The 16,098-nt window shown below is 42.8% G+C and overlaps 1 protein-coding gene across 3 annotated transcripts; it reads left to right on the plus strand.

Annotated features, from left to right (window-relative positions):
• Window positions 1-2,817: 2,817 nt before the first annotated feature.
• Window positions 2,818-15,694, plus strand: GEM (GTP binding protein overexpressed in skeletal muscle). 3 transcript variants are annotated; one of them, XM_019632987.1, is made up of 5 exons: window positions 2,818-2,953; window positions 4,356-4,695; window positions 10,839-10,915; window positions 12,173-12,377; window positions 14,360-15,694. In XM_019632987.1, the coding sequence occupies exons 2-5, from the start codon at window positions 4,365-4,367 to the stop codon at window positions 14,635-14,637; spliced, it is 891 nt and encodes a 296-aa protein (XP_019488532.1). In that variant the 5' UTR covers window positions 2,818-2,953; window positions 4,356-4,364; the 3' UTR covers window positions 14,638-15,694. The 3 variants fall into 3 exon arrangements, with proteins under 3 accessions (XP_019488532.1, XP_019488533.1, XP_019488531.1); XM_019632988.1 differs by lacking the exon at window positions 2,818-2,953 and adding an exon at window positions 2,986-3,347; XM_019632986.1 differs by lacking the exon at window positions 2,818-2,953 and adding an exon at window positions 3,380-4,070.
• Window positions 15,695-16,098: the final 404 nt, after the last annotated feature.

A 16,098-nucleotide genomic window follows, 5' to 3' on the forward strand; every position in this document is an offset into this window, starting at 1 on the left:
GTCAATCTTTACCTTAAGCGAGCCCTGTGTACTGTTCTTATGCACCTAGGACAATATATCTCTGAAATGTCAGAATAATTTTCTTTCTAGACCCCTTGAAGTCACAACTGCAGGCACCAAAGCCCAAGACCACCAAACCCCTCATTGTTATCTTGTTCCCCATAGGCCATCTCTGTGTGCTGTAAATGTTGATTATCAACTATCCTGTACCCACCAATGTAAAAAAAGTAGGTGTCTCTCCATTTTGCTTTTTATCCAATCCCAGAGATTTTCCCTTTGGTTTCTCCCACTCCCTTAACCTACCACCAATGGATTTCATGTAATGGTCCTTACGTCTCCTCCTTTGCTTCTAATGCATAAAAGGAACTTCAAAACTGTCATTACCTGGAGCATTTTCTCAATCAAATCAAAACTCCTCCTCTTCTGAGAGGAGTTAAGAAGGGAGTGGGTTGAGGCGGGGCTAGCATGGGAACAGGATTGAAGTGTATCCCCTACTCTAAATAGAATAGTGGTTAAGACTGGCCCATAGATCACAGTTCTTGCCACTTGCCCAAATGCCCTGATTCTACCTTTTTCCCCCTCCAGCTCCATAGCCTTAGATTGGTCCCAGTGAGCTGTAATCCTGGACAAGGGAGCTGGGGCTCCGCTGGATAAGATTTGGCTTTCAAATATGTTTTTCTTGAGGTGTAACTGTGATTTTTGTCTAAATAGTCACTCAAATTTAACTGTTGAAACTTTTTATAAGTCATTGTTTTCTCGTTTGGCTTCTTATGGGACAGAAAATTTAAGAAGGCAGATTCTTTTATTCGAACACATCATGCTGTACTCACAATCAATAGTGGACTGAATGCGCCCCAATTTTAGAATTTGTTTTTTTTTGTTTGTTTGCCTCACATACACCAATGAAAACTAGTTCATAGTGGATATTGCCTAGCAATAGAATTAGGTTGTTAGTGTGAAGATTTAGGTTCTTATCAAGGGCAAAAGTAGAATTGAGAGGCTAAATGATATGCTTATAAACTCTGATTCTTAATTTTTACCCACATAATGTTTCTATTGAGACCAGTTTGCAGAGTAGGAGGCTCATCATGGAAAAAGCATGGATAATTCTGAAATGCAGATAAGTCACAAGTTACTTTACATGTGTTTTTAGCATGGAGTCAGCAATATTCTCTTGGATGATATCTCTTTCTTTCTCTCCTCAGCCCCCCACTCTTCTTTTCCCACATCTGTAGCCATCCCTTCCTGGCTAAGCCCAGAAGGAAAGCTTGATTGAAGTGAAGGGCGCCATCCAGGAAGTTTTGATACTCAGATTCTAGTTCCAGTTTTGCCATCTACTAACTCAGCTCAGTGGTAGTCCTTCCTCTGGGTCTCAGCTTCCTTAGGTATAAAATAAGTAGGAGGTTGGGTTAGGGCGCCTGGAACTAAGGGAACTCTAAAGTCGATGGATTCCATATTTGCCAGCTTGGGACCTGGAAGGTCTCAGCGGTTGCAATTTGGATAATCTCCAAAGCAGGATAACTGCCTGCAGGATAACTGAGAATGGACTCTATTCACAGCAGAGTCCAGCCAGTCAAATAGACGCTGGTGCCTTTGGCTGCTTCCTAGAGCCACCAGCCAACCCAGAGATGAAGCTAGCTGGAAAAGAGGATGGAAGTGTTGGAAAGGCCAGTGTCATCTCCAAACACAGCATCTGGGTAATAAATGCCCATGTCCTCAGAAAGAGGTCACTGAACCCTTCAGCTGGTGGTGCAGTGCAGAGAGGTAAACCAGGTTTTGAATCCTGACTGTGCCACTTATACCAGCTGTGTGACCTTGGGCAAGCTCTGTGGCCAAGTGTCATTTTTCTCCTCTATAAAATGGGGGTAGCAATAAATATATCTTGCAGAACTGTTCTAAGGATTGAAGTACTGCAGAGGCCTAATAGTACTTGAGTATAGGTACTCAAAAGTATTTAGTAAATGGTAGTAATTGTAGTCATTATTATTATTATTATTATTATTAATTATTATTATTGTTTGCCTTTTATTCACAGGAATCTCTTGGAAGATATGGCCCTAGTGTCTGGCTTAGACTTCCTCCCCATGACTGAGAGGCATTGATTGGCTCCATGCCCAGGCCCAGCCACCCCAAGGAACCTGGCACAGAGATGTTGCTGATTGGGACGCTGATTAAATTCTCTGCTTGAGGGGCCTCAGCATCCTGGCCCAAAGCAGGAGGGTCGGCAACATTTAGCACAATCTGGTGGAACCTATTGTAATTAAGTTATTTTTCAAAACTGCCCTTTTCGAAGGTCTTGTCCCCTTTCCTCACCTCTCTCTGGCCCCTTATCTCTGGGTCCGTGTCAGAGAAGGGAAAGTAGTGCAGGGCTCTCCTCACTGCCTCATCCAAAGAGGTGACAGAGGGCAGGCAGAGGCTGTTTTCCTTGTAGAAGATGCGGCTAACGCAAGCCCTGGCCACTCAGGTAGCTGCGGCTCCATTCTAGAGGCTAAAGCCTCCGCGCACTCGCCAATCCCTGTTTTTTTGGCAAAGCTGGGCTAAAAACTCAACTTGCCTCTTCCTCCATCCTTTACCCCGACAGCTCGCAAGTGCTTTGCTGGGAAGCTCGATGAAGTGTATTTTTCCATGTCCCTGCGTTCACCTGGTAAAAATAAAATATAATAAAATAAAGGAGCCCGGGATTGAACTGTTATTTTTTAAAAGGGGAGACGGATCACATGACTGCGAGGAACTGATTTAGCGAAGTGGCAGTAACTCGGAGTTTGCTGCAGAGCCGTCCCTTCCGGGGGAGGCGCTGACGTCACGGAAAAGCCCCGCGCGGGCCGGCGGGCACGCTATAAACCGCCGGGCGGCGGCGGCTGGGCTCCAGCACCCTGCGCTCTGCGGCCCGGGATCGCGGTTCTCACCCGCGCACCGACGCACCGACGCGCAGGTGCACACCTGGTCAAGCCAGGTAAGGGGGCGCTTCGCTTTTGGAGGAGCCCTACTCTCGTCGCCTGGGAATGATTGGGGAGGGAATGGGCGTTCCCAGCCCGCAAAACTAAGTTGAGATCAGAGCCGCTGGAACGTGCTGTGGGCGCAGTAGTTTTCCGGCGTTTGTGAGGCGGGACGGGGGCGGGGCAGAGTTTAAGGTGCAAAGGATACCATTTGTTATCAGCCGGTTCCTTCGTTCAATTCAGTAGGAGGGTCTCCTTCCACAAACTGAGTGGTCAGAGGGCAGTCCTAAATGATACTTCATGCTTTTGTTGTTTGAATGCAAGTGTGCCAACTGAGGAGCTGCTTATAAGATTAACAGACCGGCCGGTCATACTGGCCAGAAGCCGACGTGTTGGGGTGTGGAGCGTGGCGTGAGTATGGGAAAGGGAGTGTCTGTGCGCTTCTCATTTTCATGAGCAGATCTTGCTCAAGTAGCCGGGGAGAACGGACCTCCGTGCGAGAGGAGTCTTGCAAAGGGAAAGTTGTAACCACTTTGTTGAATATCATTTAGGAGAATCTTTGACTTTCAAGAGGGTGGAAATCTGAGTTAAATTAAAGAACTCTCAGAGTGGACGTGGTTTAAATGAGTGAAGCATTTTCTCTGCAAATTTGATAGGTCTGAATGTGAGCAGGTCATTTCCTTGCCAGAACGGCAAGGCTTGGGGCTGTGATGTTTTAAACTGATATCTGTGGGCAAGAGGGTAGAGCTGAGGCATAAACTTCAAACAAAATTCTGCCCCACCTCCAAATAATAGCTTATTCAGGCAGCTGGACAGCATCAGGCATCAGGGCAACTTTGCTAAACATGGAAGTTCCCATGCGTGCTTGTCCAGTCTGACCAGGGGGAGTGATGTCACCGTCACGTGTTTCCCACCAAGACACAAAAGCCCACTGGATGCTGGTGCAATTAAGAGCCATGTTTAGACAAGAGCAGCTAATCTGGGTTGCTCCTCCCCAGCTCCATTAACTCCTTGGTTTTCAAGCCATCTCTGGAGGCTGCAGTTCCTTCTGGTTGCCTCTGTGCCAGCTCTAAGTGGGATCGTCAGGCTTCCTTGAGGATGGAGGAAGTTCCGTGGCAGTGGATGATACTAACGGTACTTTTTGCTCTTTGCAAATGACAGTCTGCCTGAGGAGCTGGTTATTAATTGTGTGTGTGTGTGTGTGTGTGTGTGTGTGTGTGTGTGTGTGTGTGTGTGTGTGTGTGTCCAGTTGAAAGCCTGTTGGGTTTGGGGACTGTTTCATTGGTGTTTCTTCTGTTAGGACTACTTGGGTCTCACACCATCTAATAGAATATCACTGATGACTGACTGTGTATTTGAGTCCCCGGAGCTCTCACTCATGCTTCGTAATGCTAACATCTTGGCCTCTTTGCTCTCCAGGACACAACAATGACTCTGAATAATGTCACCATGCGCCAGGGCACTGTGGGCACGCAGCCACAGCAGCAGCGCTGGAGCATCCCAGCCGACGGCAGGCATCTGATGGTCCAGAAAGAGCCTCACCAGTACAGCCACCGCAACTATCATTCTGCTGTCCCTGAGGACCACTGCCGCCAGAGCTGGTCCTCTGACTCAACGGATTCAGTCATCTCCTCTGAGTCAGGGAACACCTACTACAGGGTGGTGCTCATAGGGGAGCAGGGGGTGGGCAAGTCCACTCTGGCCAACATCTTTGCGGGTGTGCATGACAGCATGGACAGCGACTGCGAGGTGTTGGGAGGTAGGTGGTCCAGCCCCAGCAGGCTTCTGTCTGTCCGCAGTGGTCCAGGCAGAAAGAGTCAGCATGTGGGTCATTTATGGGCAGAGTTAGGAACTGCGGTTACGTATTCTTGGCACTGGCTGGGGAGCTGAGTCCCCAGAAAAGCCCTGGCACAGGCCCTCAGGACAAGAAAATGAAAATGCTCATAGATAAAACCAGGCCCAGAAAAGGAATTTCTTAAATTCCAGCTCTAAAGGGACTGGCGGACACTGATTAAAGAGAGCAGAACCAGAGGGTCCAGCTCCCACCTTTGGCTTTTACCAACAGACCTGGACCTTTCAAGAGCTCAGTGAAGACACAACTTTTTTTTCATGGTTATTTAAAAAACTAACTCATCAGTTTATTTCCATCAATGTTAGAATCTCTTGAAGGTGTAAATAGTTTAAAATCTGTATTTGTAGTGTTGAAATAATACAACATTTTTCAATATTTTGAATTATAACAATGATGATACATATGTTTGTATAGAGTCTTAGAGTTTTTCAAGACAGTTTTCCCTACACAATCGCATTTAAAATATTTATTAGTTAAGCACTGCCGATTTCCAAAACTGATTTGGGGTGACATAATCTCCAAAATGCATGTATGACTCAAATATGTCTAAAGCATAGCACTAAATTCTGGGAAATGATATGAGGATCCTAATAGTTAATGGTATTCATAGTGTCTTGCAGCCACGGCTTCTACAAGTATCTTAGCATACATGAATGAGGTAGCTGCAAGTCCCTATTTGCAGCTATAGAAATGAAGAAAGAACTTGCCAGTGCTTGCCCAAGTGGCATGGTCTGTCTGTACCCTCAGTTGCGACTCACAGCTGAATCACAGATTACCAGAGTAGGAAGATGCCTCATTGATGACACAGTTCTGTCCTGCACTTGCTGCATAGGAATCCCTCTCCTTCCTCAGTACTGTCTGCCCACTTTCACTAAATGTTTATCCTCCTTGACTGTCTCCAGTGTCAGAGAGTTCACCGCTTCAGAAGGTAGCTCCTGAACTGGGCTACAAATGTTTACTCATTGATAGAACATTGATTTCTCTTTTCACGCTGGAATCTCAGGGACTATAGCTAAACAAGAGTCAGGGGGAGTTAGGGTCAGTACTGTACATTTGCTTTTCTCTTTCTTTGTAAAGGCTGGTGGATGACTATGGCTATAGGAGAAACAGAGGAGCTAACATCTAGAATACTCATTTGCAATGGGAGAGGCACTTTATTGAGTTCCTTATATTTGCTCTTATTTATTTTGGTTCTCACAAAATTCCTGTACTTATGAATAAACTGAGTCTCAAGGATACCAAGTGGCTTATCTAGAATCATCCAGTGGGTTAGCTGGGATTAGAACTTGGGGTTTCATAATTTGTTTGGTGTTGTTTTTATTCTACCATTGATGGAGAACCTGCTATGTACCAGGCACTGTGCTTCGCATAAGTTTTCTCTGATAATACTTATAAAAATTGAATGAATTTGGTACCTAATACCTGTATTTTACAGGTGAAGAAATGGAGGCTTATGAAGTCAAATGGCTTTCCCAGGGTGAAAAGGCTAGCCCATAGAATGGCCAGGATTCAAATCTAGTTGTGGTTGAACCCAAATCCTGTGTCCCTTCTCTGTACCCTGCAGCCCTTGGATTTAGTGTCCAAATACTATACAACAGCACTTTTCACTGGGTTTGGCCACATGCCTGGTCTGTTCTAGGCTGTCCGGCTCCCAGTGATGAATAAGGTGCAGCATACCCTCTTAGGAAGGAGCTCAGTATCAGTGCCTATAATTCAGAGCAGGGTAAAATTCATGAAGACCTTAAGAAATAACAATTAAGTGCTTTGGGGATTGGCATTAGGAAGAGACCAACTGAGAATTTTTGTTTGTTTTTTTTAAGAGGGAGGAATTGAACAAGTAGAGCAGACTTTCAAAAATGTTTGTTGATTGAAGTGGCATCTATACAGAGGGTAGTATCCCCATAGGCATAGAGCATGAAGACCAAGTCATACCTGGAATTTGGGAAGGCAGTCTGCTATATTTGGGAAACCTCTTTGTTTAATGGGAGTGGAGGGAAGACTCCTTTCCTTATATCCTCAAGTAGAGGGTCTTTGACAACAAGAAGCTTCTCAGGTGACCCATCCTATCTAATGCATCCTATTTGAGTAACTTAATTTACACTGTCTAGGATTACATCCATTATCTATAGGTGGTTGTTGGAATCACTAGTTGGCTTTATGTTTCCCAAGAGGGAAACATTAACCATAAGAAAAAAAATCTACACAATACTCTCATCATTATTTCTCCTAATAAAGATGGATGTTGTATGGTTATATTACAATAATATTATGACTGTGTACACATTTAATGCTATTCATTCATTTGCTCATTCATCCAGTCTTCATCCCTGAACAATTATTTACTGAACATATTCCTTGGAGCTTAGTGAAGCACTGTGGCAATACACAAAGAGTCATGGAACTTCTACCCTAAAGATGCTCACAGTATATGCAATAGAGATCAGATATATATCAACTGTAACTCAAGATAAGGTGTGATAAATGTCTTGAAAGAGGTACAAGGACAGTGCTTTGAGAATTCAGAGGAGAAATCGTTACTTCTGGCTATAGAAATCAGAAAAGGGCTCATGGAAGAAGTGGTCTCTTAACTGGACCCTCAGGACCATGAGGATTTGTAAGCCCTGAGAGATGAGGAGGCAGTGCACATACACACGGGCAGTGCCAGAGTGAACACTGGGCTTGCAGTCCGATCATGTGGATTTGGGCCTCAGCCTTGATACTGACTTTGCTGGTTGCTCTTGGACAAGATACTCCTTAAGCTTCCTCATTAGTAAAATAGGGATAATACCAACTTCATAGGGTACTAAGGATTAAAGGAGATAACATATATTAAGCGTGTAGCATAGTGCCTGGCACTTAGCAAGTATGAAATGAATATTAGAGCTGATTCTGAATCTACCATCTCCTCTCCTTATGCTTATCTTTCAAAACTGATACTTTCATTGCTTGTAGTCCTCATCTACTTTGGTTACTCTTAGCTGGAGCCCTATGAGACTCACAAAGGAGGCATGAGCCACTAGAGGGGAGGACAGTATTCTTAGAGCAGCTGTTCCTTCCAGGGTTCCTCGGGATCCCTTCAGCTATGAAAGCTGAAAGCAGTTGAGAGTTTTTGGGGAGAAGGATTTTGGAGTCTCAGGACTTTTGAGGGGCTGCAGGAGCCGGTCCCAGCATGTGAGAGAACTCCTATGCAGTTTCCACACATAGCACTTGAGCCAGTCTTGGGCAGGAGTGTCCTCTAAGCACAATGGGTGGTCACATGAGAAAAGACAAATCGAGGTGCACTAGCCCAGGGAAAATGGCTACTGACTGTAATTACCCAATCCTAGAAACTTCATCTCACCCTTTCAGGATGATCTCTCTTGATAGACAGCATGTGAGTGTACACCCCCATCTTTTATTGAGAACACTGGAGAAGTGAGACCTTCCTCAGACCCAGGCAACTGAAACGCCTTATAAGCCAGAAGGCCTCAACCCTTTCTCCATACACTTTAACCCAGGGAAAATTTCAAAGGACTCTTCTAGAATTTCATATTCTTTTATCTCCCCTCTCCTTATCTGATTAGCCCTTGAAAAAGCTAAAAGGCGAGTGAGTGACTAAGAGAGAAGAGAAACTAGAACTTTGGCTGCAGGCAGGCAGGTCCTCTCCTGGTTCATGGAAGGCTGTCAAGCAGGGTGCATTGTGTGTTTGAAGAATCCTTGGGGCGTGTAGCCAGAGGCAGTATATAAATCCAGATGTAGGGCATACACACAAATCAGGGTGCAGATATATTGTTTTATGCTCCAACACAATGATTTTCTGGCAGAGGTAAGTCCAGACAGAATGATCCTGTCAGGAACCTTCCAGAACAGCAAAGCAGTTTGGCTGTCCTTTCACAGCTGTAATTCTTAGTCCACTTTTTTTTTTCTTTTCTTTTTTTTTTGGAGAAAGGATTTTTGCTTTTTCCTTAGCTATTGGAATACAGTGTGTTTCTATTTGAACTACTGGAGATTCAAAGAGTCCCTTGTACCTACTTTTGAGTGATGGGCTGAGGGCAGAGAAAGTGCTCTTGTGAGTTTTCTGAGTACATGGAGAGCTCTGAGGTCGTAAGGGGCAGTCAGCTCCCTCCTCCCCATCTGTGCTGCTCAGGTTCTGACTTGTACATGTGGTCATATAAATTTGCCTGTTGAGGTCATGAAGCCCTACTCCCCAGTAAGCCAAACAGTGCATTCCCACTGTGATCCCATTCATGCTGAATATTGTGGAGGGTGAACATGATGGGAATAATGGATTGTTAATGCCCCAGTGGGGAACGATTACCATTGATTAGAAGAATGACACCTAAAGGAAGTGGGAAAACTGACATAAACCCAGAGCCATCCCTGGTTAACTTTCTCATCATTTGTCCATGTTTTCCTTTCTTTCCCTTTCCTGATACCAGTTCCTAGATAAAGAAACATTCAATAAGGAGCATTGATTTTTTAGAAACCTCTAAGTATTATAAAACAAGAAATGTCCTGGTTCCCCCAACATAGCTCCCTTAAGCTAGGATTTACCTATAGCAGGAAATGCTGACTATGGCAAGAGCCAACGACCTCCATAGGAAGAAGTGATGATAACAGGTAATATTTATTGCATTTCTACTTTGTACCCAGGCTTAATATATGTAATTGTCTCCCAGTCCTAAGGTATGGATACTGTTATCAATCCCACTTCACAGATAAAGGAACTGAGGCCCAGAGAGCTTAAGTAAGTGGTCCAGAACCACATAGTTAATAAGGGATGGCACTCAGATTCAAATTTAGGTTATCTTGTGCTCACAGCTGCAATAATATATTTATCATTCATTCATTCATTTGATAAGTATTTACTGAGCACTTGCAATATACCAGGCACTGGCCTGGGTGCTGGGGTTTATTGCAGTAAAGCACAGATCTTTGCCTTAACATTCTGGGGTAGGAGAGGGACAGATAACAAGAAAATAAGTAAGTTAAATGGATTGCATGTTAGATGGAGATAGGTACACTGAAGAAAAATAAAACAGGGAAGGGAGTAGAAAATATTAGGAGCGAGGTGTTGCAATTTTAAGTAGATGGTCAGGAAACGTCTCCCCCAGAAGGAGGTAAGAGAACAAGTCTTCTGGATGTTGAGGGAACAGATTCCATGCAAAAGGAATGGTAAGAAAAATTACCAAAAAAATCATTGTGAAAATTATAAGTTTCAAATTATGAAATTCAAAACAAGAAACCTCACTATGAAAAGAGTGGGAACGGGCCCAATTGTAAGGAGTTGATGGGAGTCCTTCTTGCTAAAATCGCATTTAACTTCGTTAATCCCTGCCTCACTGACTTTTCTGGCTGGAGCTGCTCTGGCCCATTGTACTTCATTCACCCTTCATCTACACTCAATCTGGGCTCAACTGCAGAGAGCAAAGTTTCCATTACCAAGTAGAGCTGGAGGCTGCACTTTTTCTGTACTTAAGATAGAAAAACAAGTCTGTAGTTCCTAGGGAACTACATTTTTTTAAGGAAGAAAACTTCACCCAAAACAGGGATAGTCTCAAGATTTTTTTCTTGCATGTCTCAAAAGAAGAGAAATGTCTCTGAGCTCAGAGTTCCTGAAATTGCCAGTAATCACCCCACTGAAAGGTACAGTGGATTTCCATGTGAGGCATATGAACGGGGCTTACAATTCCACTGGACAGTTATTGTTTTCTCATGGCATTGGAACTTGAATTGGAGTCAAAAGCTCAAAAGTGAGTTTATATCATAAATGTTTTTCTTATATAAAAGTTCCAGGAATGAGGAAAATGAATGCCTTTCACTTCAAGTGGTTTAATGATACACATTCACAAGATTTAGGTGTTCTGCTTAGTAAGTACTCTAGGAATATACGTAGAATGTTGTTGAAGGTGATAAAAAATAGTAATTTGCCTTTCTGAATAGCTGTACATTTATATAATTAATTGCATATTTAATATATTTATTTTCTAGCATAATTTTCTACAAGACCCTTTTATGTAAAAATGTTGCCTGTTTGCCTGGCTCCAATATCACTGTTCTTTCTTTTCTAGAAGATACATATGAGCGAACACTGATGGTTGATGGGGAAAGTGCAACAATTATACTCCTGGATATGTGGGAAAATAAGGTATGTGGAGCCCAGAGCTCTCTGTAAATTTCTTCAGGGTTTGCCTTTCAACAAGCTGTTGGGTACAAGAATGACCTTGCCCTTTTTAGTGCTGCAGGTGAGGTAGGCTATTTTCTTGATTAAAAGCTTTTACTGCTGAAGTATGAGACTATTTTAAGGAACAGGTCATTCATAAATGAGCTCTGAATAACAAGCAAGTTGCCCTTAGTTTTATTCAAAAATACAAAAAAATACACTCATATTAGGGAAAGCACCAATAGGGATGAATGATAATTTAAAACTATATAAAACCACATTATATGAAGTTGACATTCTCACTACTAGTCTTTTTTATTTTTTTAAGATTTTTTTTTTTAATTGGGGAATTGGGGGGATGGGAACAGTGCTGGGGAATTGGGGAAAGGGGAACAGACAAGTTGCTGTCGTTTTTTGTTCTTCAATCTAGTTGTGGAGGATGTTGCTTCACTGGCCCAAGTTGGCACCATCATTGCGCTCTTCTCTGGCGAGGCAGATCAGTCGCCGGCTTCTGGACGGCCGCTCACTGCGGCTGCTGGCCGCTCACGCTGGCTGCTGGCCACACACGGTAGCCCATGGCAATCCACTGCCACAGGGACTGCAGCCCACGCCGTCGCCGGTGACTCACGGCAGCCCAGCTCCAGGTTGAGCTGTTGTTCAGCATCTTAGCTGTGGAGGGCAGTGTCACTGGCCCTCATATGTGGGATCCGAACCGGGGCCCTCTGGCATCCCAAGCGAGTTCTTAACCATCGCGCCACTCGGCCGACCCTCACTACTAGTCTTTAACATTTGCTTTTTAAAGATTTCTGGCTTCTGTGCATATAGGCAAGACTTTCTATTTATTGAGAACCCTCTTTTCTCGCAAAAGGATTCTAAATTTTATCACTTGAGAAAGGCAAAAAGGAGTTCTTTGGAAGTCAGAAAAGGCTCATGTTTGGTAGTTTAGATAGAAATTGGAAATAATGTTTGGCAGAATCTTTGTAGAATTTGTCAACTCAAGCTGTAGGAGGAATTGGACAGTAAAAACTTTCTGGCATAAGTAGTTTATAGGCTAGCAGTCTTTATAGCCACCAGACATCTTGCAGGCATGAAAGACTGATGCATTTTGGGGAGTTGGAATGAGTGTTCTTCCTTTCTCATATCAGCCAGGGTACTTCAGGATACGCTCATTGTCTCTTTGCAAACTGATGCCTCATGTTCCAGGCCAATCTGCGCTCATGGAAAACCTTCTCATTTCATTAGGGGGAGAATGAGTGGCTCCAGGACCACTGCATGCAAGTTGGCGATGCCTACCTGATTGTCTACTCCATCACAGACCGAGCCAGCTTTGAGAAGGCATCTGAGCTGCGAATTCAGCTCCGCAGAGCCAGGCAGACAGAGGACATTCCTATAATTTTGGTTGGCAACAAAAGTGACCTGGTGCGGTGCCGAGAGGTGTCTGTTTCAGGTAAGAGGAGTGGTGCTAATGTCATACAAATAATCTCTGGGTTACCTGCATTTTCTTTCAAACAGGTGTTCTTTCCTTTTTCATGAAGCTGGAACCAGGGGTTCATTAAAATGCTACATGGACTTTTATGTATACCCTAAGACTCCCACCTTTCTGGTCGATCATCTCTGTGCTGGGTGCTGCTCCCTTGTTCAACTTGTCTACCTGTAGGATTCCAGTCTTCCCCTCCCCAAGGGTTTCCCTGGAATTCCTTTAGGGAAGAGATTGTGCTCAGCGGTTTACTGGCAGTCCCCAACCTCTTCTCCTGGTTCTTACTATTCTCCAGAGAGATCTCAAGAGTTAAGGGAAGTGGAAGGAACGTCTTCATGCAAGAAGGATGGGAGCTCTGACTTAGGGGAACTGTGGGAAAGAGTTTCATTGAGGATAAGAATTCTACTCTGGCTGCCTTTGCTTCCTGTAGACCCTAGAAACACCCTCCTACCCCTACACTTTGCTTCCTAAATTTCGGTTAAGACATCAGTCTGATGATGTCACATTTTTTCGTATTTACTTTAGAGTAGTTCCTATTTGCTGAGTGGGCACCCAAGTGCGACTGGGGCCCTTAATATTTTATTGGGTTAACACAGATTTGGTACAATGGTAAAACATAAAATACTGCATTGCCAAGCTCTGCTCAGGAAAAAAGAAACCTGTTAATCACTAATGGACACAACTAGTGTGGGAATGTCTTACTCTTAGGAAATGAGTATTTACAAGTGATTGTTTTTTGAAGTCAAAACTTGGACACATGGTTTTCAAACACAATGGAACATTTGAAATTGAGACTGTGCCAGAAAAGCTTGTTTTGTGTAGTTTTCTGTAACTGTATGATATATTTGTGAAGTCTTCAAAATTTTTTCAAAATATCTCATCAAACCTTAAAAATAATTTTTTAAAAGAAGAAAGCCATATAATGAAATTCTTATTTTTAATTCTGGAAACTGAGTCAGAAGAAAGAGTTAATTAAGAACATGAGCCTGAGAATGAAGCAGACCTGGATTCATATCTGCCACTTATAGGCTATGTGAATGCTCTCAAATTTTTAAAAGACTGCCCTCCCCCTCCAACCCCAGTTTCTTCATCTATCTGAAAGGGATAATGTATTTTTCAAGACTACTGTGAGCATTAAGAAGTGTTTATAGGGTCGGCCGAGTGGCGTGTAGGTTGGTTGGCTTGGGAGTGCCAGCTCTGAGAAGAAGGGCCCCGTTTTGGAGCCCACATGAGGCCAATGACACTGCGTCCTCAACAGCTAAGATGGTGAACAACAGCTCGACCTGGATCTGGGCTGCCATGAGTCGCCGGTGACAGCGTAGGCTGCAACCCCTGCTGCAGTGGGCTGCCATAAGCTGCCGTGAGTGGCCAGCAGCCAGCGTGAGCTGCCGTGAGCCACCATGAATGGCCATCCAATGGCCAGCGACTGATTTGCCTCACCCTGGAAGAGCACAATGATCATAATACCAACAATAGCCAGTGAAGCAACGTCCTCCACAACTAGACTGAAGAACAAAAGGACAGCAACTTGTCTGTTCCCTTCCCCCAATTGTCCAATAAAAAAATCTAAAAAAATAAATAAATAAAAGAAGTGTTTATAAAGCAGTTCCCAGTACATAGTAAATGCAATAAATTAAGGCTATGGTGTTTACTATTATAATAAATATTACTATATTTGATGAAATGAGACCTTCACACAGTGAATTTGGTAGGCCAGGTCTAAAGCTCATCTCTCCTACTCCCGGGAATCGCCCTGTGAGACTCTTTGCTTTTATTTATGCCCTGGTCTAAGGATGTGTCACAGTGATCTCCTATACTCATTGCATGTGTGACTGACTTAGAGTTACCTTGAATACCATTTAAAGTCAGGAGTCCTTCAGCTTGGCTGTGTGCTGTGTGGGATCATACTGTGCAGCACCTCTGACTTTCTTCTCCCCTCTTCTCCATCCTAGAAGGGCGAGCGTGTGCTGTGGTGTTTGACTGCAAGTTCATTGAGACCTCCGCGGCTGTCCAGCATAATGTGAAGGAGCTGTTTGAAGGCATCGTGCGGCAGGTCCGCCTTCGGCAGGACAGCAAGGAGAAGAATGAACGGCGGCTGGCCTACCAAAAAAGGAGGGAGAGCATCCCCAGGAAAGCCAGGCGCTTCTGGGGCAAGATTGTGGCCAAAAACAACAAGAATATGGCCTTCAAGCTCAAGTCCAAATCCTGCCATGATCTCTCTGTGCTCTAGGCACCCAGAGTACCCAGATGTCCTCCTGATGGACATTGTTGAAGGCCATTGGGACCGATAATCTATATTAGATTGGATCCTTAAGTATTGTTAAATGTGGCTTTTCCTAGTGCATCTGGGAATTAATGTGTTAGCATCATGGGCAACAAAATACATGGGAAATGAAAGTCCTTGTAAAGATTCAATATTTATTTGCAGGAAAAGCCTGACCTTGTTACTTGAACACCCAAGACTCATTAGAGGATGTGTTTGGTGTTCACATATGTTTCCCCTCTCCTTTGGATAGCAGAGACTTGAAGTCTACTAAAGAATGCCTAGAACAATAACTTTTCATTATTAAATTTTCCCCCACTATTCTGGTATGTGAATTTGAAGCCAATGGGTCATAAACAAATATAGGAATGTGTCAGTGCTTATTCAAAGGAGGGGGAACTTCTTTCTCTGTACTTTATATTCATGGAGCTAGGACTGTAGAACTGGGCTTATCATGATCATGACCATTATTGCTCCATCAAGCTGTGAAAGAAATGATGGTCCTTGCTGGAAACTAAAGCTTCGCAAACAATTTTTGTTCCAAATTTTTGTTCCAAAATTTGTTCCAAATCCACAGCTGAGGATCCAAAAATTTATAGAATTGGGAACTGATACATGTTCCACTATGGGTTCAAAAATTGTATATTTACTTCTGTGTCATAATTTTTTATTCAGGGGAAAATTATTTTAATCAAATTCTACTTAGTCCAACCACCTTTTTTGTTACATTATTTTAAAGTCATAGGGCAATCATAAAAATGTTTTTAAAATCTGAATTATTGAAAACCTAGAGTGCAGAATGCCAAATTTTAAAATATAATCAAAGTTCTGAATTTTTATAGCACAAAACATAAGTACTTCCAGTACTTTGAGTTGACCCTTTTATGCCACAGCTTTGCTCTATTTATTGCTATTTTGCAAAATAATAACCATTTTAACATTTGATAAAGCATAGTTATGACATGTTTGTTAATAAGAAAAATGTCCATTTTATTACCATTTTCTATCTTTTTCAGAATATGAAAGTTTTTACCTACATGTCTTATAATAAAAGAAATAAAATATTTGAAAAAAAGGACGTTCTTAACTGTTTTTCCTCCCTAAACAAGATGATTCTATATTTTGATATAGCTTTTAGAACAAACACATTATAAAGATATATACATATTATTTTATTGCTTCTTTTCATTAACAATAGGCCAGTCTTTGTTTTATAGAGTATCCCTGAAATCTCTCCTTTGGAACCATGATTCACAGCAATGCAAAATTACTTTTGGCAGATACAATTGGGAAGTATTTGGGGTCATCTAAATGCTAAGTTAGTAAAAGCCAGATTGATCTTTTACTTTGGTCTGGCAAATTCCTGACTAAATAAAATTAATAAAATATTAATAAAATTAATAAAAAATAAAAATTAATTAATACTCC

Source organism: Hipposideros armiger, unplaced genomic scaffold (assembly GCF_001890085.2).
Source record: "Hipposideros armiger isolate ML-2016 unplaced genomic scaffold, ASM189008v1 scaffold_1224, whole genome shotgun sequence".
Classification (NCBI taxonomy): Eukaryota; Metazoa; Chordata; class Mammalia; order Chiroptera; family Hipposideridae; genus Hipposideros; species Hipposideros armiger.